Here is a 24,025-nt window from a genome sequence, read left to right as displayed (position 1 = left end):
ACAACTAGCAGATGATAAATCAAATGTACTTCTTAGTTTTAAAAAAATAATTTAAGTGCTTCAGTTTTTCTGAGCCATCTGTGGTACACTTGTTCTATTAGGGTACCTACACGCTGCTAGAATGCCACCAGGGCATGACGGCATGTGGCTGGTAATACACATGGAAGGAGCTTTCTTTAAAATCTCAACTTTAAAACCAAAGCAAGCTTCCTAGAGCTAGGTTCTTGTCATTGCTTCAGCTTCAACATGTGGATTCATCTTCTTGCTGCTTTGGTCCAGCGTTATCAAAGCTCCACTTTCTTTCTGAATGCTTGCTGTTGCTTTTTCCTTCCTCTTCACTTGCCTTTTTCACTTCTAGTTGCCCTGTTACAAAGTAGACAATAGGAGATAAACTTCTGAGCCACTTGTGGTGGATTGGAGGCATTTATATTGAAATCTTGTGTGTAATCCACTAATAGTGTATTCTTACAAGTTCACATTTCTTTTACCTATGGTGGCTCAAGTTGGATGATGGGGCAATGGCATGTAACTAAAATAAATTATTTATATATTTATATTTATAAATGTTATTAAATTAAAAAATTATATATATAACTAAATGCTGTTTCCTAAAATGCACTGAATTCTGGCTCTTAGCATGTACAGTGTAAGCAGCAGAAACAATTTGACAGTCTTTTGGAGAAAAAGCACTACTACCGTGAAGACAAAAAGGCAAATAGTACAGAAGTCAAACCTCAGAATTTTACAGGATGGTTTGCAAAGTGGTTTATAAGATAAGATAAACCTAAATGTGTGGTTTTTTTCCTTCCTTCAAGAGAAAAACTTGAGCCTGAGAACCTCTGTCAGTTCCCATTTTTTAATTTCCTTCAACCTTATACTATAGACATTGGTAAATTCTGGAAAAATATGGCTGTTTAACATTGTGGAGTTTTTATTTTATCAAATATTGCCTTTATTGAAGAGGGAGAAAAGGCAATTGCATTCATCATCTCTAGATATGTAGAGATCCTGGAAGATTTCCCCTCTTCTGCCCCCCACCCCCAAAAACCCCACCAAACAAACAAAAAACAGCCAAGCAACCACTTAGTCTGTCACCTCTTCTAGCCAATGTGTGTGAGAGGCTGCTGAAGGAGATAGCAAGGCATTCTGAGTTGTGGTGTCATTGTCCAGGCAGGGCCGGCTCCAGAGCCCAGCGGGGCAAGCACCCGCCTGGGGCGGCCCTTTCCTGGAGGGGCGGCAGGCTGGTCCGGCGGACCTGCCGCAGTCATGCCTGCGGGAGGTCCACCGGAGCCCCGGGAGCAGCGGACCTCCCGCAGGCATGACTGCGGAGGGGACGCTCGGCCGGCGGCTCGGCTCGACCTCCCGCAGGCATGCCTGCGGCAGCTCAACCAGAGCCGCCGGACCAGCGAACCGCCCGCAGCTGCGGGAGGTCCAGCCGAGCCGCGCGACCAGGGCATGACTGCTTGGGGCGGCCAAATTTGTAGAGCCACCCCTGTGTCCAGGTGATATGAAACGTTGCTGCATTTTCCTCAGGTTGCGTTCATATTGCCTGGCCAAGCCTGGGGTGTCGATGAGAACAAATGGTTGAAGTTTCCTCTAGAAAAGATTGAGATGATGTGGACTGGAGGAGAGATGCTGATTAAATAGCAGAGGTGGTTACAGCCATCAGCATTGAGGAGGTTTCTTCACATTTCACACATTGGGGATGTTTCGAGATCCTGACTGTTCCTGGAAACTCAAGTGGAATCAGTAGCCAGAAATTGTGGCTTACTATTTACTCTCATGTGCAAATCAAGATGGAGTCTTAGATTTATAAAGGCCTGAATAGCTTGGGACTTGGATACCTGAGGGGCCAGCTCTGTCCCCATGTTCCACTGGCGTCTGAGAGCACTTTAGTTGCGTCAACAAAATGATATAGATATAAATGTCTGTGGGCTGGTGGTGTGGTGTTTGCAGTGCAACGAAAGCTCGATGGCCCTGTGCCAGCAAGGGAAACAATTTTCAATCAGTCTGGCATTTAGGGTATGGTGTTGGGCCTGTCTCTTATCAGACTTTAATTGGAAGGGATGTGGGTTTTTTTAGAATGGTATTGATTTTGTTTTGAGCAGGCCTATTACATTTTTCTTAATTAAGTCATATAAAATTCAAAAGGAAATTGTTTATATGTACCTTATTATTTGTATTGCAGCAGCACCTTGGAGTCCCAGTCATGAATCAGAGCCCCATTATGCAAGGTACCCATCAGTTTGTATTAGGTATATTTTATATAATAAAATAAATGAGTACACTCTCTCTAGTATGTTCTGGAGAAATATTGGCAAATGGAAACTCTTAGGATGTATTCTAACACTGGTGTGAGTTGAGTTCCCCTGCCCTTTACTGAATGGCGTATTGTTTCTATTCTGGTTCACCTGTTGGACCAAACTCATATTTGTTAAAAAAATTTATTTTGTTGGAGCACCGCCAGTCAGGTGCTTTAAATGCTAAAATGTGATCCATATTTTTTAGTCTTGTCTTTCAATGCTAGAGAGCTCTAGGCACACTGTTGTAGTAATGTTCATATCCGCTTACATGCAAGGCTAAGATCTCAATTCTTGACCTATGTATTGGACCTGTAAAGCTATGTAAATAATTGCATTTAAAAGTAAAACTTATGTAAATGTTGAATAACCTAAACCAAATGACTGTCTTGCTCCACAATATGTATATTGAACTCTGCTACGTTTGAGGTTAAATGTTTGCTTATGTTTTGATGAACATTTTGCGTGATGGTGGAGGTCCCTGTTGGTGTCATGAAAGACACTGTATTAAATTCAGCCTGGAAAATGGAGGCCAGAACATTCAAATTTGGGTGCCTTAACTTACTCAACTAAATGTGTCTTACATTTTAAAGATGCTCAACCCTCTCCGTAGGGCTGTGTGTTGGGGACATACATCCTTGTTAGAGGGCTGAGGAGGGGGCTTAGCGGCTCTATTGAACCATGTGTGACTGAAGGTTTATTTATTTATTTGTTTAAAACAGATGGAGGGATGATATGGTAAAAAAGTAACCAAAATCTTATACAGTTCAATAATGTAAGTGACACAATAAGGGGAGTGGGTAGGAGGAAATTTGAAAGTGGGAAGGGAGTGCAGTTTTTATGAACACTGCATAAAAAAAAGGAGAGAGAGAAGCAGGATATACTTGCTCCATCTTTCTCTAACTGGTCCCTGGTGTGCAGTCAAGATAGGACCATGAGAATCAGATAAAAATAAAGAGGAAATTAAATAAAAGAAGTTGACCTGGAAGGACAGCAGAAAGTGCTCTTGAACAGTTACAGCCCAGCAGCCCATTTAAACCACAGGTGTTGTAGCTGGCAAGTTCTATTGAACACCCAACACGTGCTGCCTCAGCGCCTCCTCATTTACAAACCAACTGGGACAAGGGGCAAGACTGGGGTAGCCAGCTTTAATATGAGGCTAAGATTGTTAGTCATCACTGTGAAAATCTAACTAAAATGAAGCTTCATTGACAATCTTTAAGTATCAAACCTTGAAATACTTCTGCAGTGGGTAGCCAACCCTTTCAGTCCTCCCCCCCGCCCCACTTAAACCTGTTTTTTGTTGCTTTTTTTGTTTTGTTTAAGACAGTGAAAAGGACTTTTTCCAAATGATTAAGCAATCCTTGTAAAAGGAGATTCCAGATGCAAGAACTTCAACAGAGAAGTGGAAAACACATCTGGGTGAAATAAATTATTTCATGCTTACAAATAAAAAGTAGCAATGAAACCAAATGAAAAGAGGACTCTTCAAAAGTGAGTTGAAGGGGAGTTGGAAGAAGAAGACATAAGAGCCGTGGGAATATATAACTGACATCACCACAGAAAACCTGAAATAGAAAAACAAAGACATTTTTGGTAATCAGTGTGTGAAACACTTACCGAGGACTTGCTTGTCTATATAAATGTTAAAGCTACTGTGGCAGACTCGTGTGTAGAAAAAGTGGCTTGATCAAAGTCAATTGTGGATTGGTGAAAGAGATGGTCTTTGGTTAAGGTACTGGACTGGGAACGTGGGTCAGTTAATGGCTGTGTTTCAGGATTCTGTGTGACCTCAGGCAAGTTATTTAATCTCTGCCTCAATCTTCTCATCTTTAAAATAGAGACAATACTTCTTTTATCTCGTTTGCTTACTTAGATTGTAAGATTTTTAGGACGAGGGACTGCTAGTATATCAGTGTATAGCACCTAGTACAATTTGGCCCCCATCTTGGCTAGGGCCTATAGTTGCTACCAAAATCAACAGCTGCATTGAAGAATAGATCTCAAACTTAGATCTCAAATTCTGTTCTACCTAGGTTATATCATGTCAGTCATTGTAGTATGTCAAGTATCAGAGGGGTAGCCGTGTTAGTCTGGATCTGTAAAAGCAACAAAGAATCCTGTGGCACCTTATCTATAAGGTCTATAAGGTGCCACAGGATTCTTCATTGTAGTATGTGAGCATCTTAAGACCCAATTAATGTAAATTGGTGCAATGAAAATGGATTAGGGAGGAGCCAAAAATGGATATTGTCTAACAGTACAACCTTAGTTATTTGAATGTCATGGGTGACCTAAAGTAAGCTTGAATATAAAGTGTATTGTTTGTATAGTAGATGTTGAAGCGTTATTTTGTTTCAGATAATTGTGGTATAGCACTGATATTGCTCTGTATGCATTTAGATGGAATAACTCCTCCTTGTTTTTGATGTGAGCAATAACTCTAGCAATGGCAGTGATGAAACCAAATTTAACTCAGACAAAAAAGTGTAACAAAAGTGGGGTTTTTTAGTGATGTTTTAATTAATTGTGCCAGACACACTATTGCTCCTTTCAGAACACAAAATTACTAGGGTGGGATAAAGAAGAATTTACTGTCCATGCTTTAAAAGCAAAGGGAAGTTATAGGACTAAAATGTTGCTTTAAAAAGGCATTGTGTACTGTTTGTTTAAATATGTGGCATGATGCCTGGAGGAAAGGGACTGAAGGAGTGTTCTGGATCAAGATTGTACCGTAAAGGGATGAGAGAAAGCAGTTTTGGGGATAATAGTGTTTTGCTTATTCTGACAAATTCCTTGTTGAGTGTTAGAAGTGACTCATTCTTTTATTCTGTACCATTGTCACATGAGATGTTAGCTAGTAGGCGTTGCAGAAAAAAACAGAAATGCTAATAAATGTCATGTAATAGGCATTCTGAGCAAGCAGATTTCTTGGCAAAGGCGCAGAGAAAAATAATTAAACTGTGAATCCATCATTGACTGACTGGGTTCTTTAGATATAGTAAATATGTTTGTTTCGGCATGATGTGTACATACGGTAACATGGTCCAGCTATGCTTTCAGGGACAACTCTTGTTGATCAAGGAGTGAGTTCTTGGATTTCAGGAAAGCCTCATGTTTGATAGACCAGTAGCTCAACAGGAATCAGCTTAATGTTCCCAGATTCTCTCGGCTGTCTTGGTTCCTAGTACTTCCTGTTTCTGTCCCTTGAGATGGAGGTAACTATTGGGCATCACCAGATGGAACCACTGCAGATGGTCTTCCTAGTTCTGTTTATCTGAATGTATAAGCACTAAGTTGTTGGAGAACTGCTTATCAGCTAGTGGGCAGTTCTTAAAGACACAGTGTTTCATAAAATCTGTTCACTACTTTTAATCTCTGGGCCTATCTTGGTACTGCCAACCCAACAAAATAATGTTCGGTCCTAAAAATATAATCTTGAAATTGTTTAAAAATCATGACACTTTAAAAACAGAGCCACAATATGTGGTTTTACTTTTTGATTTCTGAGGTTTTAGCGGGGTCAAGTTTTTCTCCACAACTGAAAAAAATGCATTTTAAATGGAAGCTGAAATTTTCACATAATCACATGGCTCCTGGGTATATTATGATCAGTGGAATTGGAGTCAGAGAGTCAGTATTCCCTGGAATGACTCTTATTGATGGGATACCAGTGGAATAGATAATGCAGGGAATTAGGCAGGAAGCAGCTCAGACATGTGGACAGAATAGTCCGGGGGGGGTTAATAAACTTTCACTTATTCAACTTTAAGCTCCATTCAGCTTCACACTTTGTGAATGAAAAAACAGAAACTGAGGCTTTGAGAAGAATGGCAAACATTGTGAGAGTTGGCAACATTCTGTTTGTTCAACTAATTCCTTGCCTATGGCTGTTACCTGTGTAGGTATACTCATAAAAGGAAATGTTAGAATGACCATGCTTTACAGTCCAGCTTCAAGGAAAGAGGAGGACTGTGTATGAAAGAAATATGTTACACTGAGTGTTCACTACAGTATTTTAAGTACAATATACAGCTTGCACACGTGGAAATCTGTTGAAATGGACTTCTCTTTCCTTATGTAATGTGCCTGAACAAATTCTATAAGTTATAGATTTTTAGAGACGTTCTATAGAAAGGATAGTCGTTTAGAAAAAATTCCTTAGAAACCTGTTGGTTTCATCTCCGCATAATTCTATAGGATTATTCTATAAGGGTTTGCTACTTTGATGTGTGGGAAGTCTGTGACTTTGAGGGAATGTTGAGTTGAAAGCATGGCTTGCTGTACGAGCATTTTAGGCCAACAGATCACTAAATCTTTTGGAAACACTGTTGCAACAATAGTACAGCTTTAGTAGAATACTTGGCATTCAAAAGAGGAAAAGAATTGGGAAGTCACATCAATGACTGATTGTATCTGTATTAGCTTTTTGCAGGAATGAAATACATAATAGAGGATTCAAATATTTAATGCATCTTATTTTTATGTAATTTGTACTAAATCAATAGTAAGTATGAAACAGTTAAAAATATAAGGCTGTCCTATTTACTAGTCTCAGCTTGTTGCTGAAGGCTAATAATTTAGCCTGAGTAGACACTGCATCTCTTCCTTGGATATAAATTGAATATTTAAAATATAATTTAGAGGACAAACTTTAATCTGATCCTGCAAATGGAAGTAACCAGAGAATAAGCTAATATCCTAACTCAAGTCATTCAAAGAGCCCAAATTGCTTTATAAACTGAAATACCACTTCTTGTGTATTATATAGTCATTCTTCACGAACAACACTGCATACCAGGTTTTTAAGAAAGGGAAGTATAATCTGCATAGCTGTAATTGGACAGAACTTTTAAGTCACAGAATTTAGTTACCAAGATAAATTTGCCCAGGACACTGAGTTGAACTGGCATGAGATCTGTGAACATTAAGTGGTATTTTTGTTTTTTAACAAATCCTTTAAAAGTATGATTTTTTTAAAAAAAATTATAATTCTGCTCCAGTTCCCAACCCCTGGCTGCTCTTTACTGTGTTTTGAAATTTGTATTGCATATTTCCTGAGTCACGTCAGTGTTAGTAACTATTATGAAATTCAGAACTTCCTATTTTTTTTAAATGTGGTGTTTTGTAAACCTTTTTCTGTGCCCAGTTTATGGGCTAAATCCAAAATGTGTAGAGGCATTAACAGGTAAATATTTGCGATTAAGGAGAAGTTCAGTTCACATCGTTGGTTGGTTGTTTGATGAAAGGCATGGGAGGCTGTAAGTAAGCTATTTTTAATCTAATGCATTTTAAGTATAGTATAGTTCCTTGGTATATATTTAGCTAGCTAAATATAACAATCTATCGCCATAGTATCTGAGCATCCCCCCATTGAGATGAGAAATATTTCCTCCTTTCCAGCCTTTAGGAAAGGCTTGATTAATTTATACATCTGATTTGTGAGAGTGAGGGAATTAAAAAATAATTTGAGGGAAACGTAAGTCAAATAGATATGTTCTGTATTTGTTGCTGGACGTGATAAGACCTATATGGTCATTTTTGCCTTTCAGTTTCACATTCTAGGTCCTTCTCCTTTGAGACTTCTGTCTCCCATGCACACATGTAGCTGTTGAGGAGGGAGAGTTCATCTCTCAGGTAAATAAAGCCGCTCTCCCCTCCCTTGTTGAGGGTTTTGAACATCAGGTCAGACACACTGAATTGGACTCTGTGCTCACTGGAGAGTCAGTGGAGTAAGCAGAATGTTGGTGTGTTGTGCAGGTGTCTCTTCATAGCAATGGCAAAATGTAGATATGCTTTGTGCTCAAGTCTTGTATTCAAATGTTGGTGGCAGAAAACAGTTTAATTTTCTCTTTCTGCTTCTGTTGCCGGTCGATCTGTGCGGCTCACGGGATGGGAAATGGAACTTGGTGTTACTGCCTATATCTGTAATTAGGGGATGGTTGTAGTGCCTCATTAAGTGGTCTTTTGTTTGGTTCCTTAACAGTGAAGCCTCGTCTGCATTTAAAAGATTTTCCATTATAACTATAATGGCAAACCCTCCTACTGCAGATACAGCTAATACTGGCAAAAAAATGCTTTTGCTAATATATCTTATAACTGTTCCCCAAACAAAACAAGCTGTATTTGCACAAGCCCCTTTTATGCCAGCATAATTACATTTGCATTCGGGCTTTTGCTGGCATAGCTAAACTTAAAAATAAAAATAAAATATCACATCCTTAATGGAATAGCTAGGCTGGCAAAACTTTGTGTATCCCTACCTGGCTTGAGACTATGTGACATAACACGTTGCCAGGTGATGGTGGAACTTACACTATAGTAAGTAAAGCATTTGACAATGTAGCAAATTTATACAGCTGCATCCATACAGATGGGTAAAAATGCGTTCAGTATTCCTTTGACTGGGATAGTGCTTCAATACTGATGTCAATAGACTATTGACAATGCTGAAAATGTCTGTCTGAAAAATTGTTTCTTACTAGCAAAACAATATTTCTTCAGTTTATGATGCACTTCATTTTGTTCTGTGCAATCATTGGAAATGCAAGTAATGGTACTCTTTTATGAATATTTTTTTCATGGTTCCCCCCACCCCCACCCCCTGCCATCTGTACACATGAAAACTACTACAGATTACTTAAGAGGTTAATGGACAAATTATGAAAAATGTAAATTCCTATTTGCCACTTCTGCAAATGTCACCATGCCAATATCTGATTCTTACGGGTTTGATGGAAAGAAAGGTATTGCTGGCCCTCTGGTTCACTCTATTGTTGCTGAAATACATATTCATAATATTGTAAAGCTCCATGTAAATCAGCAGAGAGGGAAACATTATTTTAAACACAAAAGTAAATAGAGAGATTATTTTTAATGACCTTGTATCTTCGATCTTATAGTTTCATAAAACTATTTATAATATCATGGCAGCATCCAGAGACCCCACTCAGGATCAAGAACCCATTGTGTATGCATAACACCTAGCGCACATAGAGACAGGCACTACTAAAATGTCTTTTTGCAATCAGGTTTCAGAGTAGCAGCTGTGTTAGTCTGTATCTGTAAAAAGAAGAGGAGTACTTGTGGCACCTTACAGACTAACACATGTATTTGAGCATAAGCTTTCGTGGGCTACAGCCCACTTCATCGGATGCATAGAATGAAACATATAAGAAGAGTGTGTGTGTGTGTGTGTGTGTGTGTGTGCAGAGAGAGAGAGAGAAGATGCCATACCAGCTCTAAGAGGCTAATTAATTAAGATGACTTGTTATCAGCAGGAAAAAAACTTTTGTAGTGATCAAGATGGTTAGTTACAGACAGTTGACAAGAGGTGTAAGGATAGTTATCATAAGGAAATAGATTCAAGTAGAGTAATCCAGTTTTGCAATCAGGGAACTGTGTGTGCTTCCTTTTTCTATAGTGAGATTGCACAGGGGAATATGGAACCACCGTAGTAACTAAAACTTTGAAATGAGGGAAAAAGTTTTTGATTGTGCACTCTTTAAGTGATAACAAGGAGTGTATGTTACTAGAGAGGCAAACAGTATTATACATGGGGTCGCTGAAAGCTAACACTGTGGTGCTTGCAGACAAGGTGCCATTTTATGCCAGGGCCCCAGGCCTCAGTGAGCACTGACTAATGAATAGCTGGTCTGGCCAGTCTGGTTTATCTGTGGGTTAGTATAGTTAAAATAGATATAAGAATGTGTCCAGTGTTTAGACTTTATGGAATTGCTTGTAGGATGCTGCATGTATTAATCCTACCTTATAATATCTGTAACCCATAGTATAAAGTTATATTCAGTGTTTGCATTGTAAACTTCTGCAATTGTGTAATTTACCAAACAGAAAAAGCATTAATTAAAGTGAAGTGCTCATCCAGCACACAAGATAGGGTGACCAGATAGCAAGTGTGAAAAATCAAGACGGGGGTCGGGGGTAATAGGAGCCTACATAAGAGAGACCCTCAAATCGGGACATCTGGTCACCCTAACCCAAGATGACCCATTGAAGGCAAATGAGGCATTATGTAGCCTCAAAGGAGAGGAAACCTTGTTGATTGTATTTCTCTCTCCCTCCAGAAGGGGAGGCCTGGGGATGAACTCATCCCATCAGCTTGGCTTCTGGGGTGAAGGGGATAAAAATCCCTGAAAAGGAAACTGAGTCTCTTTATGGTGTCTGGACTCTGAAGGGCAAAGATTTGTAAACACAAGCAAGAGATCCCCTTGCTGCTGGGTATGGCTCAGCCCTAAAGGATGCATACAGCTGCTTATTATAGAAGCTAATATGAGCTTCTTTAAGTCTACAACTGTAACTCATTGGTGTATGTATGTTTCCTGTTTTAACCTTGTAAAACTCTCATTTCTTTTGTTCATTAATACATCTTGAGTTAGTTTATTACAGGATTGGCTACAGGCATGGTCATTGGTTTGAGATCTGAGTACAGCTGACATATAGGAAGTGACTGGTGTTTTGGGACTGGTTGTAACCTGAATATTATTGTGATTTTGGGGGTGAAGTGACCATCTATCACGTAGTCCAGCCTGCCTGGGTGGCAAGATAAACTGGAGTGCCCAAGGGGACCGTCTGTGATGCGATGGTAAGACTGTTGGAGAGCTTTAGGAGTTCACGCTTGTTACTGGTTTGTTCTATAAAAAGATTTCACCATACAACTAGTTTGGTGTCTCTGCCCTGCTTTTTGACAGTCTGCCCTGAGGTTGGCACTCGTGGTCTTGAGCCACTCCAGACAGCATGACCAACACAAGTTGTGGCAATTGCGCCCCCCCCCCCCACGGTATCTTGAGCATTCATTCATTGGCACAGCTTCTGCTGCTGTTAGCAAAACTTGAGCTGTTGCTGTTCTTTCCCCCTTTGCCCTCCCCCCTCTCGCGCGCTTGGCATTAGAGTGGACAGCTGTGGTCACAGATAGGGCAGACTCGGTAGTTGCATGATTAAATATCAGGACCTGATTTCCTGGATAACGGTACTGCTAACTAAGCCAGCACCCACTGAAGGGGCTTCAGGCTAGAGAGCAGCAAGATGACTTACAAAATAGACGTGCCAATTTGTCAGAAAATTGCTGTGCAAGACTTTTTCATACTCTGCAGCAGCACAAAAAGACTGTGTGCATGAACATCGAACAAAGGCAGTTCTAAGGCCTAACAACTGGTGGCAAAGAATTGCCAGTAGTGCTTTCTGCATCACTTTCCTCCTGTGGCAGTTAGAATTTAAGGTGCATCAAACTGTTCTCTTGATACAGTGTTTGCCATCTGTTTAGTTGATGTTACAGGGTCTCTTTGACTAATGCATTAGGCACCTGTACCGGGGTAAAGAGAGGATGCTGAGTAATGTTACATATAACTCTAATATACTCCCCTTAGCTTGATGTGTAGGCTATCTCTCTCTCTGTTGAAACACAGGCCAGAGCTCTGTCTCTTCAGGACTTAAAAGATGATATACAGAGTTAGGCCATTGTATGACAGTCTTTCAGGTTTAATGAACAAGGATTTAATATATATAAACATATACAACTAGCACTGGAAATACTTATAAATAATTTTGTTATTATGGGGTGGTAACTATATTGGTGTTTTTTTCCACATAGGATTCACCATTCTGTTGTAGTTAAATAATTATTATTGTGGGATGTACTTTAGTACAGTGACTTTTTCAAGCTCTTTTTCTGGGGAGCCAGTTGAAAATTGTTGATGCCAACAACTCAGCGGAGCTGGGGATGAGGGGTTTGGGGTGTGGGAGGAGGTCAGGGCTGGGGCAGAGGGTTGGGGTCAGGACTCTGGGGTGGGGCTGGGAATGAGAGGTTTGGGGTACAGAAAGGGGTTCCAGGTTTGGGGGGAGCTCAGGGCTGGGGCAGAGGATTGGGGCACAGGTTGGGGTGCGGACTTACTTCTGGTGGCTCCCAGTCAGCGGTGCAGCTGGGGTCAGAGGCTGGCTTCCCACCTGTCCTGGCACCGTGGACTGTGCTGCACTCCAGTGCAGAGTGGGTGCTCAGGGTGGGGGCAGCACGCAGAGCCCCGTGGTCCCTCTGCCTAGAAGCCCGACCTGCTGCTGGCCGCTTCCGAGGCGTAGCATGGTATTGGAGCTGGTAGGTACTAGCCTGGCTTAGCTGGGCAGCACCACCAATGGGACTTTTAACGTCCTGGTCAGCAGAGCTGACCAGAGCGACCCAGTGCCTGACATGCCGCAACCCAGTACTGGGTTGTGAACCAAACTTTGAAAAATGCTGCCTTAGTACATACACCTATACATTCCCTCTGTTCTTCTTAAGGTGATGACTTCACAGTCTCTCTACAGCAGGGTCACCAATTGGTAGATCACGATCGACTGGTCAATCCTAGAGCCTCTGATAGTCACGATCTTTGGCCACTAACAGTCCAGTGGCGCAACGGGGTTAAGGCAGGCTCCCTGCCTGCCCTGGCCCCATGCCGCTCCCGGACATGGAAGTGGCCGGCATATCCTTGTGGCCCCGGGGGACAGGGAGGGCAGGGGGTCTCTGCACTGCTCCTGTCTGCAAGCACCGCCCCTGCAGCTCCCATTGGCCGGGAACGGGGAATTGAGGCCGAAGGGAGCTGTGGGGGTGGTGCCTGCAGAGAGGGGCAGCATACGGAGCGACATGTCCCCACCCCCAAGGGGCTCAGGGACATGCCAGCTGCTTCCAGGAGCAGCCCGGTGCCGGGGCAGGCGAGGAGCCTGCCTTAGCCCCGCTGTGCTGCTGACCAGGAGCCGCCCAAGGTAAGCACTGCCCAGCGGGAGCCCGCACCCCTCCCAGCCCTGTTTCCGTTCCTGCACCAGCACTGGGCCCACACACCCTCCTGCACCCCAGCACTCTGCCCCCTCCCAGAGCTTGCACCCCTCATTCCCTCCTACACCCTACTCCCTGCCCCACGCTCAGTCTGGCGCCCCCTCCCACATACAAAAACCCCTCGGCCCCAGCCCAGAGCCTGCTCCCGAACCCCAACCCCCTGCCCCAGCCCAGTGAAAGCGAGTGACAGAGGGAGGGGGGATGGAGTGAGAGGGCTGGGGTAAATCCTGGGTTGCATTTAAATTCAAAAAGTGATCTTGTGTGTAAAAAGATTGGAGACCATGGCATGGCATACAAGTGTGTGTGATTTGAGCTCCTTAGAGCCAGAGAAGAATGGCAGCCCCACAGTTCCCATCCACACTTTTCACCCTCCTCAGCAAAACACTCTAAAAATCCTCAAGGGCAGCAGCAACTCCTGTGCGTTAATCAGTTCGTACCAATCTCCTCAGCTTTCAGTGAGTTAAGGGATCTTTAGCCATTATCCGAGGTGGCACAGGCACTGGGAGTTGAAGTGGAAGGATGGTCTAGTGATTAGGGCACTGGGCTAAGACTTGGGAGATCTGATTGCAGTTACCTGCTCTGTCATAGACTTCTGTGGGAACTTGGGCAAGTCATTTAGCCTCTTGGTACCTCAGTTCCCCATCTGTAAAATGGTGATGATAGTACCCTACCTCACAGGGGTGTTGAGGATAAATACATTAAAGATTGAGGTGTTCAGATAATACAGACCTATATTAGTCTGCCATATCTTCTTCTTCGCCTTTGCTTTGCCCCATTTGTTGGGGTCAGCGGTCCTTGTTCTTCATCTCCAAACATTCCTGTCGAGTGGGTCTTCCAAGTTAACGCTGATCTTTTTTGTGTCCTCCTTCAGTGTCTCAAATCACCTTTTTCTGGGTCTTCCCATAGTCTTTTTCCTGGAACTACTAGATCTTGTACTCTGTCCAATATATCCCACATTTCATTGTCTCACGTTCCCCAGCGATCTCAGTCGGTGTTCCCTCAGCTTTTCCGTGACGGGGGCTGTGAGGGGTTTGGGCCCTTTGGGGTGTCACCTGATGTCTTGGGGTTTAACTGAGCCTCTCCCTACTCAATCAGCCTATTCTGCCAGCCTGGGTCCCCTTTACCTGGTCTTGCTGGGTTAGACTCACAAGCCTCTTCCATAGCACATAGGCAGGGCCACACCCCACCGCAGAGACACACTGAAGTCAGCTCTGTGTGAGAGGGATCCCCCAGCACTCACATGCTGTCTCCCTTTAAGGAGTACAAACACAAAGGTTTTATGAAATTCGCCCCCTCCCTCAGTGTGGAGGGAGATAGGCACAACTTCTTGCCCCCTCCCCCCCCAGTTATAATGCAGTTTATGTAATTTCTATTATAAAAAAGCAATAAGTTTATTAACAACAAAAGCTGAGTTTAAGTGAATATAAGAGATAACAGACAGAACAAAGCAGATTATTGAGCAAATAAAACAAAGTACGCAAGCTAAGCTCAAGATACTAAAGAAACAGGTTACAAAATGTAATTTCTTACCTTAAATGTTGTTTTTCGGTAGGTTGCAAAGTTTCTTTGTGGTTCAGAGTTCCAGTTATATTTCTTTTCAGATTAGACCCCGTTTCAGTCGCAACTTCCCCCCCGCCTTCCCTTCAGGTGGCTTTAGCAGTCTTTCTTCTTGGGCGGACAGGCCATGGAGAGGAGTTGTCCTATTTGCCTTCCTCCCCACCCTTAAATAGGATTTACATAAGGCGGGAATCCTTTGTTTCCCAAACTTGACACCTCCCCTCACCCCTTCCCTTCCAGTGGAAGGTTACAAGAAGTCCCAGGTAATGTTTAGTATCAGGTGACAAGACCACCTGACTCCATAGTATCACAGCATTCATGAGTCAGTGGCAGTATGGAGTGTCTGCAGAGAGGCCAAGCCTTTTCACAGTCCATTTTCCTTGCTGATGGGCCATCCACCCTGTCTGGCTTTTCCATTGTTGTACCTGAAAGGTTGGCAGTGGGTGTCACCTAAAATAACATAGTCAATATTCCTAACTTCAGATACAGAAATGATACAGGCATACAAATTGGATAATTATGTTCAATAAATTATAACCTTTCCAACGATATCTTACAAGACCCGTTTTGCTTAAAGTATATCTGGTATATTATATTCGTATCATAAACATATTTTCATAAAGAATATGGAGTGAAACATCACAGGGCCTACTTGCATCACAGCTTGTACCATTTCATTGCTTCACCTATCAATTCTCCTCTTACCCAGTTCCACCTGAGTATTCTCATTTCACGTGTCATGGTTTTGGAATGGGAATAGATTAGAATTTGCAGAGAGAATTGTCTGGGGTCGACATAGACATGAGGGGAAATATCAGGTCTAGTTTTGGGCTTCTGAACCCAAATGTCACTTGTAATGCATTTCAGACATCAGTTAACATTGCGAACCAGTGTGGTCTAATGGACAGGGTACTGCCTGGGTTCTAGTCCCAGCTCTGCCACTGATTTGCTGTGACACCATGGGTAAGCCACTTAGCCTGCCTGTACCTCTTTCTCCTCCTACCCTTTGTCTGTTTCATCTATTTAGACTGTAATCTCTTTGGGGCAGGGACTCTTATTACATGTTTGTACAGTGGCTACAACAATGGGGCTCCAATCTCTCCAGCAGTCTCTAGGTGCTACCTTAAAACAAATTATTAGCAATAGTTAGGTTTATTTTAATTTATAACTGTAGTTAGTTTTTTTTTGTTCTTTTATATCAGCTTAGTTCTTTTAAATCAACTTTATATAGCTCAGCGGTGCAGTGAGGATGAAAGGAATTGAGGATCCAGGAATGAAGGGCAGCACTGAGTGGTCTCATGGTGTGCAGCATCAACTGCAGGGAAATCGCAAGATTTATCACAGCGAGTTCCAATAGAGGGCTTCTCATTCTCCATTAGGAATTGCTAATGGGCCTGCAGGATCAGAGTTAGCTAGCAGAATATAAGAGCGATATTGTTGGAGAAGGAGGGGGGGAAAGGATTTTTTCTTTCCATATAGTAAGTCTGTTGAATTGGAAACTCCTCATGCTTAGGATGGATCCAGATACTAGGTGGTTTGGCATCAGTTTACAAAATTCCTCTTCCATTCTCCAAAGCACTGTCAAGTATGAATGACAGAGTTTGGAGGGCGAGGCAGTGAAAGGCTGAACTTGTAAACAGATCCCACCAACAAAATATTGGTAAACTGACAGGCATGTTCTGTCACTAAATAGGGCTCTTATTATTTTGAATGAGGATGGCATGCAATTAAAGCCTCAATGTATGCCTTTGAGGCTCGCTCTTCTCTGCAGGCAAGACTGCTATCAATTGTTCTTGAAAAACCACTTCCCTGCTCTTCCTGTCCTCAAGGTAATGTCACTGAGGATTTTGCCAAGACTGCTCCATTGAGCTGCTACGTGTGTCAATGTAGGCGTCTTGTTAGATGGGTATGGTCAGGTGAGATGAGCAGCTTCAGTTACTGCACAGTCCAAAAAGCATTTTCCAGACAATCCTCTCTGCTTCATATTCAGACTGCCTGCGGAGAACAGGTAGCTTCTGGCTGCTGAATCAGCTTTAGTCTCGCAGGATGCAGAGACAGAGAACCCAGCAGAGGCTCTAACAACAAAAGCAAGGGACTGCAATATTCTTGCTGAATAAAACCCTAAATTAGGAGATTAGAACATTTGTAGGTAAGGCAAAGCATAGTAGCTCCAGAAAATGCAGCAAGTGTTCCAACAGAGTAGGTATGAAACCTTTTCCAGTGGAAATAAACCAACCTTTGGGAAATTGTTCTGGCAATTATTTTTGTTCCATACTAGCATTGACTTAGTTTACCTTACACTCCTGCATTCTTGTATTTTATGAATAAGACTTAAATTTTTAACAGCTGGTTTGTTTGCTTGTGAGATAATGTAAATCTCAATCTATCCACTATGGTTTGGAAATTAATTCATTAGGAAAAAAAAAAGACTGAATTAGTGCACTTAACCCTTCTGGAAATTACTAAAGTGAAGAATAAATCTAGAAGATAATTACATGTGTTCATAACTGTTGAGAGTTATTTTTAATAGACTTCAAGTTGAGCTTTGTGTGATCTTATTCTTCAGCATTAAACCTACCCAAAATATTAGACATAGGCACCAGCAAGGTTAAATCCTGATGAAAGCTTTTGTTGTGGTGCAGTGCCTTGTTTAAATGGCAAAACACCTGCTTAGGCATGCCCAGTGAGTGCTAGAAGCTTATATGTCCCTTCATTAAGGATTTGCAAGGCTGAAGCACAAAGAGTGATTGTTACCCAATAAGTGGTAGTCACACACTCTACCAATAGCCTTAGGAGAGTTGGTTACCATGGAATCCACCATCTGTTCACTCCCCGCTGGAATGTGATTATCCTTACTGTGTTGGGGACTAGCAAAAGCAGGGGAGCGTGTGCTGTCTGCAATTATCTGCAATGGAGTGTGTTAATGGAAGCTTTGAATTAGCAAGCTGGAAGAGCACATAAAGGGATTTTACCAAAACTATTAATGATTTCTAGTCCAGAGGAGCAAATGCAGCTTTTATAAGGTTAGTACTAAATGCAATATATATACATTTTTGTAATATTAATTCAATATATGGTTTAATGATCTAGAGATTAATTACTACTAGTCATTCAGTCTAGCAATTTTTATCAGTAAAGACTGGAAATATTAATGTTCTAAAGATTCTTTTGTCTCATTTTAAGTAGTTGATTTTTGGATCTCTGAAGTAGGAAATAAGAATGACTAGCCGAATTGGGGCAATTCATACCTCTTTTCTATGTGAAATACTGTTCCTTGCCCCCATTACACATTGAACTAATTGACTGACTGATTTACACACCTTTTTATGTTAGTTGCTTTTTCTTTGAGTAGCTTGTGGTGAGCTTCACGTTTGTTTCCTTTTGGAAGGGGGGATTGGGATGCGGGGGGTGGCATTCAATGGAGGTACCAGTACAATAGATACATGGTTGGTTTAGATAGTTCATGTAAGTGACTTGGACGGAATATGAAATGGTAGTCGAATGCAAGATGAATTCCCCCCTCTCCCCTTCACTGCCACCCCGAACTCACTGACAGATCAAACGTTTAGAATCTTTATTTTGTAACAATATGCAGTTCAATTGTGCAGTGACTTTGCACGAGTTCTCAGGGTGCTGGTGCTGTGCGTGTGGAAACAACGTGACAGTGCTTTCATGTCAGGGTTTCAGTAAAAACAAGTAGGGAGATGCACTTTCATTTGTAAGGCTCCTTTCTTCTGTATCCATGGAGTCCTTTTTAAACAACGTGTTTGTTGTGCTGTAGGAGGTAGTAGGTATAACACATGCTTGATTTAACATTTTTTGTGTACCATTAAAATTACTGTTGCCTTTATACAAGGGACTTCTAAAATATGTCTTAAAGCACTATTGTACCAAAAATCATCATTAAGATAGTGTCCCTTTTGCAAGGATTTCTGGCCATGTTTTGGGATTTTCTTTTGAAATAAAGCGCTTATGCTGCATGCATCTTACCAAGACTGCCATTTTTATTTTGTATGGGGGAGGGCAGCACTAAAGCCTTTTAATTATGCCATGTCAGTCCTCCTCATTCCACTGATCTGTACACTTAAAATGTCAGTAGGTCAGAGTCTGTGAGGAAAGTTTGAAAATGATATGGTTAATAAGTCAACAGCGTGCAAAATAACAGTTGAAATGGTAAATTTTTAATCTGGCTGTGTTGTGAATTTTTTTTTTTTTTTTTTTTTTTAAAGTCTTGAAGTACTGAACATTTAGTTCTTATCCCTGGAGCAGTTATGGTGGTAGCAGCACTACATACAGTATATGGGTTTGTTATGTAGAATGCACAGTAGCATGACTGCATATGTGCTCTGGAGGGAGGTAGATAGGCTTAAAGTGCTTTTAAATGTATAAAGGAACAATGCCATGCTTATACATGGTGGAAGTGGGAGAGTAGTTTTGGTAGAGGCTGTACCATCTTTTGTAATAATTAAATGGTTTTGCTTTTGGACAGAGCCTTTCCTCCTTCACAGTGTTCTGACATTGAACAGTGTCATTTATTTAGAGCTTGTTTTATTGGACTTAAAGTTGTGGTGCACTTGTTCATGTGTATTACTTGTATTTGTACTATTCTATTTGGGTGCTATTTAAAAGAAGGTTCAAGGGGCAGACTGGCTCGTGGTTGGAAAGAGATTAGACTTTCACCATTAGAACATTATGGATTTAGCTGGGTCAAAAGTTTTATGTAAAGGTTATTTTGTGGCCTATGTGAAATGAGTTGTTGGTCCCAGTTCATTTCCTAGTTGACTGGTGTCAGTCACAGAATTCACTATCACAGTTGACACCGTTAGTATCTCATTGGCAAGTGTAGGCAGAGAGGCCAACAGTGGAATGGACTTAAAAGTGGCTTCTTGTGTGGATTTTTTTTTTTGGCTATATGATTGGCATGGAATTTGTACTGCCACTGCCTATGTTCTGTTTCCAGAGTAAATAGAGGACTTCACAACTGACATTTTCAGATGTATCTCTGGATTTTAAATGACAATGATGAACATGGTGTAAATGTCATGGTGTAAAAGGTTTTCAACAAAAGATTTTTTTTAAAATTGGAATTTATATAAGAGGCTGCAAAATGTGAATTTTTGTAACTTTGGTCACTGGGTCAGTCTTGATCTGCAGACAGAGGGATTTAAAGGCCAGTCAGTATTTAATCCATTAAAGCATCTGGCCATTCATAACAGGGTTTTTTGTTTTTTTTTAAATCTTCTGGATGCCCCGAATCCATATTAAAATACGTGGACACTGATTCTTATGGAATCAGTTAATTTAATATATTGTGGACAACAAAGGTCCCTGACCTTCCTTCCTACTTGATTCAGTGACAAATGAGGGCTACTGCAATGCCTTTATCCAATACACTGTCATGAGGGAGACCTATCCTGGAACGCTGGCTGTCTCGGTCAGCAGAGTCAATAGGTTGCACTGAGCCCCTCCGAGGAGTACCGTAAAGGAGGACTCTCTCACTCCTTGGAATTCCTCCCTAAAAACTATCCGAGAGCAACACTGCTACCTTTATAGGAGATGTACATGAGGGAAAGATCACCTTCAGTGCATCTTGCCACAACCTCCTTCCCCACCCCATCCAAAAACAAAAAAAACCTACTCCAAGATGCATTTTAATTAATGAACAAAAAAAGACATAACCAACATACTATGGCCAGAACTGTATGTATAGTGTAGGTACTTAATTGAGACATTTCTTAAGTCTCATTTGCAATATCTCTGTATATTAAACTATAAAGGAAACCTGGCATTGAATAATGGGTTTGATTCAATGTAAAGCAGTCTAAAGGGCTTGTCAGCAAACTGACCCAATTGTTTCCCACAAACAGACAAGTCTTTCTGCTTTTTCTTTGACACATTATTGTGGAATGCTGTCTGACATGACTTGGATTTATGCATTGCATCCAGGCTGTTTGCTTGCAGCATTTGTATACAAGTTTAGTTTTGATACATTTTTCTACTGCTTACTGATATGTTTTGAATTAAAAAAACAAAACAAAACCCAGCTTGTGGTTTGCCTCCTTGGGGATGCTCCTTAGCTTCAAGGTTAAAGCTGGCAATCCTCTCTCAACATTCACTGTTTTGGAAAGCCATAGCGTCTGTTTACAAGCCACTCTCTTTGCAACTTGTGTGAGATAATGGAGGTCTAGGGATGTTATATGTGGGAGGAAAATCCTGCTGACATGGTTGTTGCTACTGCTGGTCTATTTGTAAGTCCTCTATATGAAATTACTTGTGCCTTCCATGCCTTTTTTTATTTAAAAATATTGCTGATGTCTGCATTTTCTCCCCTCTCAAATTAGAAATTGCTATATAAGGATTTAGGAAATTTGTGAAATAGCTTAATTTGGTTGAAAGCAAATCAGTGCTCTTGGTGTCATGAGATTTTGCCTAACAACTATAGCTAAATATAAGAAACTCAGAGTGGCAGTTAAGGATTAAAATACACCTATAAATTTATAATAGAATTTTTAGTGTTTTACAAAGGATTTCTATTCAGTAGGGAAGAATATAATACTTTTTTACCCTCCGTTACCAACATCTAACTGAAGATTTGGAGGGCCTCAAAATTGCTTTATAAAGAGGAATAAATTCTCACAATTTACCTGTGAGGTAAGTAGCCTTATTCTCATTTTGCATATAGGGAAGTAAGTACAGAGGGTAAGTGGGTTGGCAGATGAGGCAGGAATAGTATATTAAAGTGAGATTATAAAAATAATGTTGCTTTTTATCATCCAGTTGCTCTGCTATATATAATTAACCAGTAGTTAAATGCAAGATGATGCTACTTAAATGCCATCATGGAACAAAATGTGTGTTTGTTATTGTATGTAAGAAATGACTGAGCAAACTGGCTACTTGAGTATTTAAATCAAACAGTCCTAAAACCTGACCTTGCAAACACTTATGCATGATGGTAATGTGAGTAATCCCTCTTGAGTTCCGAAAGGCTATTCATGTGAGTAAAGTTACTCACATGCTTAGGATCAGTCTGCTAGTTAGTAAGGTGTTTTTAGATTGATTGATGTGAATGCGACTTATGAACGTGTTATGTTGTTGTCATAGGTGTTTTTGTGCTGGATCAACAATTGCATACATAATGAAAAATAGCTGCCTGGCTTTTGGTTGGAGCTGGTCAAATTACATTCTCTCAACTGAAAATTCAATTAATTTTTTTCTTTAAGAATAGAGACTGATCTCATTAGTACTCTGTATATTTCAGACAAATTGTTTTTCAGACTGTGGGTCATTTGTGAATGGCTTATGAATATTTCATTTTGACTCTTCCCTATTCATGGCATGTATTTGGCTCATGGTACTTCTACTCCCTGATTGGCCAGCTAAAACTTAGCTGAAGAATGCCAAGTACATTATCAATTTGTGAAACTTCAGGGATTCATGCCATTTTTATGAATCCCTGATGGTTATCTTAATACTTGTAAGTAATAATATGACTCCACAAGTAGCAGCAAATCTAAATCGAGCTGTTTATTCACAAATCTGTGGTTCATTATTAGACCAACTTTACTTTTTACACAACTGTCAGGGGAGCTTAACTTTATTACCCAAGGCAAAAACATGCAAGACGGAAATTTTAATTTCCGATATGATGACTAATGCCATCATATTATAAGCTGCCTTTTAATGACTAGAATTGTGGAAATAATTGAGCTGCAGTAATTGCTGTACTGGCTATTTTTGCTACATGCTAGGAGCGTATTCCTGCAAAGGGATCCTACAGTGTCGTACCACAGGGATCATCCTTTAAATGAAAATAATTTTTCCACACTTGTTTCTATTAATAGCCTTTGCTGTAATTTTTAACCTGTTCTCATCTGTATATTTGGAAATGTCTATATACAGTAACTGATGGGCTTTGGACCATGCTTTTTACTGATATCTGTTGTGTTTAAGAAAACAGCACTAAACTCTGTTAATGATTTCATGTAGCAAGTGGACAATCTGTGTTTAAACCACATTCTGGATCGCCAAATTCATTTTGGTCATAACTCTTACTAGTATAAATGTTTAAACTTGGATGCTGATTAGGCATCCAAATCCATATTTAATTGCCTAAATGAAAGCCCTGATCTTTTTTTATTTTTAAAGCGGTGCTGAGTACCCACAATGCTCTCTGACTTCAGTGGAAGTTGTGGGTGCACCACAACTCTGATAATCTGGCTCTTTGGGGTCGTAAGTATGGATTTGAACGCTGAGTTTGAAAATGCTGATTGTTGTACTTCTATACAGAACTTTCCATCCACAGCTGTTACACAGACATCAGTTGCAAGACACCTCCATTTGAAGTAGGTATGCCATCTTTTCTCTGTTACAGAAGGGAAAATAAGGCACAGTTTGATTTGCCCAAGGTCATAAGTCTAACAGTCAGCACTAAACCTCAAACACCTGAATCCCAGTCCTGTGCTTGAAGCACTGTATCCTCTTCTGTATATTGAGGTTTTTCATTTTGGTTGACTGGCTTGGCTTTTAGCAACATGAAGTCTGTGTACTATCAGCTGGAGAACTGTGGGCCATCTTTACTGTTACCAGGCTCTCCATATATTTGTGGGCAGCAGTGTTCTCTAAAGAGTATTACTCATCTGAAGAAAAAGACTCGTCATCCTCCTACAGACTGTTAATGATCACTTTGTAGTAACCTTCTCTTCCAGGGTAGTAATTCCAGATTTGGGGTTTCCCATGCTAATGTCCTGCCCCCTTTGCACTCTAATTCTAAATGCACTTAAATTGTGTGATATTCAAAATACCAATCAGGCTTCTGTCCTGGGGGATCTCGTTTTCAGTGATACTAAACTGCATAAGCAGCCTACGCTTACTTCTATATGAAAATGCAAGTCTCATGGGCCTTAACCTGCATTGCAACAGTTATGTATGAAATCTTTTCATAACAGAATAGTAGGCTAGCTTTAAGGTTCCCAGTAGCTCAGACTGTGAGGGTCTCAAATGGAATACCTTATACTGGCTTTCCTTTTTTATTATTACCATTTAATAAATAATTGTGCCTAGTGGCCTAAGCTGGGATGGGACCGCATTGTGTTAGGTACCTATACAAACACATAGTGACTGTCCCTTGCCCCGAAGAATTTACAGAGTAGACAAGAAGGGAAAGGGTTTGAGGGGAAGGTGGGCACAGACAGATGAAGTGACTTACCCAAGGTACTTCAGCATGTTAGTGGCAGAAGGAGATTTAGAACCCAAATCTCCTAATTTCTGTCCTGTGTCCTACACATGCTCTCTTCTATTATATCTCTTACCGTAGAACTTCAGAGTTACAAACACCTCGGGAATG

General features: G+C 40.9%; 1 protein-coding gene across 3 annotated transcripts in view; it reads left to right on the top strand.

The window, feature by feature from the left end:
* The window catches only part of FGD4 (FYVE, RhoGEF and PH domain containing 4), a 205,445-nt gene that overhangs the window by 59,513 nt on the left and 121,907 nt on the right, over window positions 1–24,025 (top strand). Inside the window, exon 2 of one of the 3 annotated variants that reach the window (XM_044990291.1) lies at window positions 2,189–2,234. The exons of 1 other annotated variant lie outside the window; for it this stretch is intronic. In XM_044990291.1, coding sequence (XP_044846226.1) covers window positions 2,210–2,234 — 25 coding nt within the window. In that variant the 5' untranslated portion in view covers window positions 2,189–2,209. Of the gene's footprint in view, window positions 1–2,188; window positions 2,235–7,543; window positions 7,562–24,025 lie in introns of those variants that run through there. One more of the 3 variants, XM_044990301.1, reaches the window with a different exon arrangement.

This window comes from Mauremys mutica, chromosome 1 (assembly GCF_020497125.1).
Source record: "Mauremys mutica isolate MM-2020 ecotype Southern chromosome 1, ASM2049712v1, whole genome shotgun sequence".
Lineage (NCBI taxonomy): Eukaryota > Metazoa > Chordata > Testudines > Geoemydidae > Mauremys > Mauremys mutica.
This window is presented reverse-complemented; position numbering and strand designations above follow the sequence as displayed.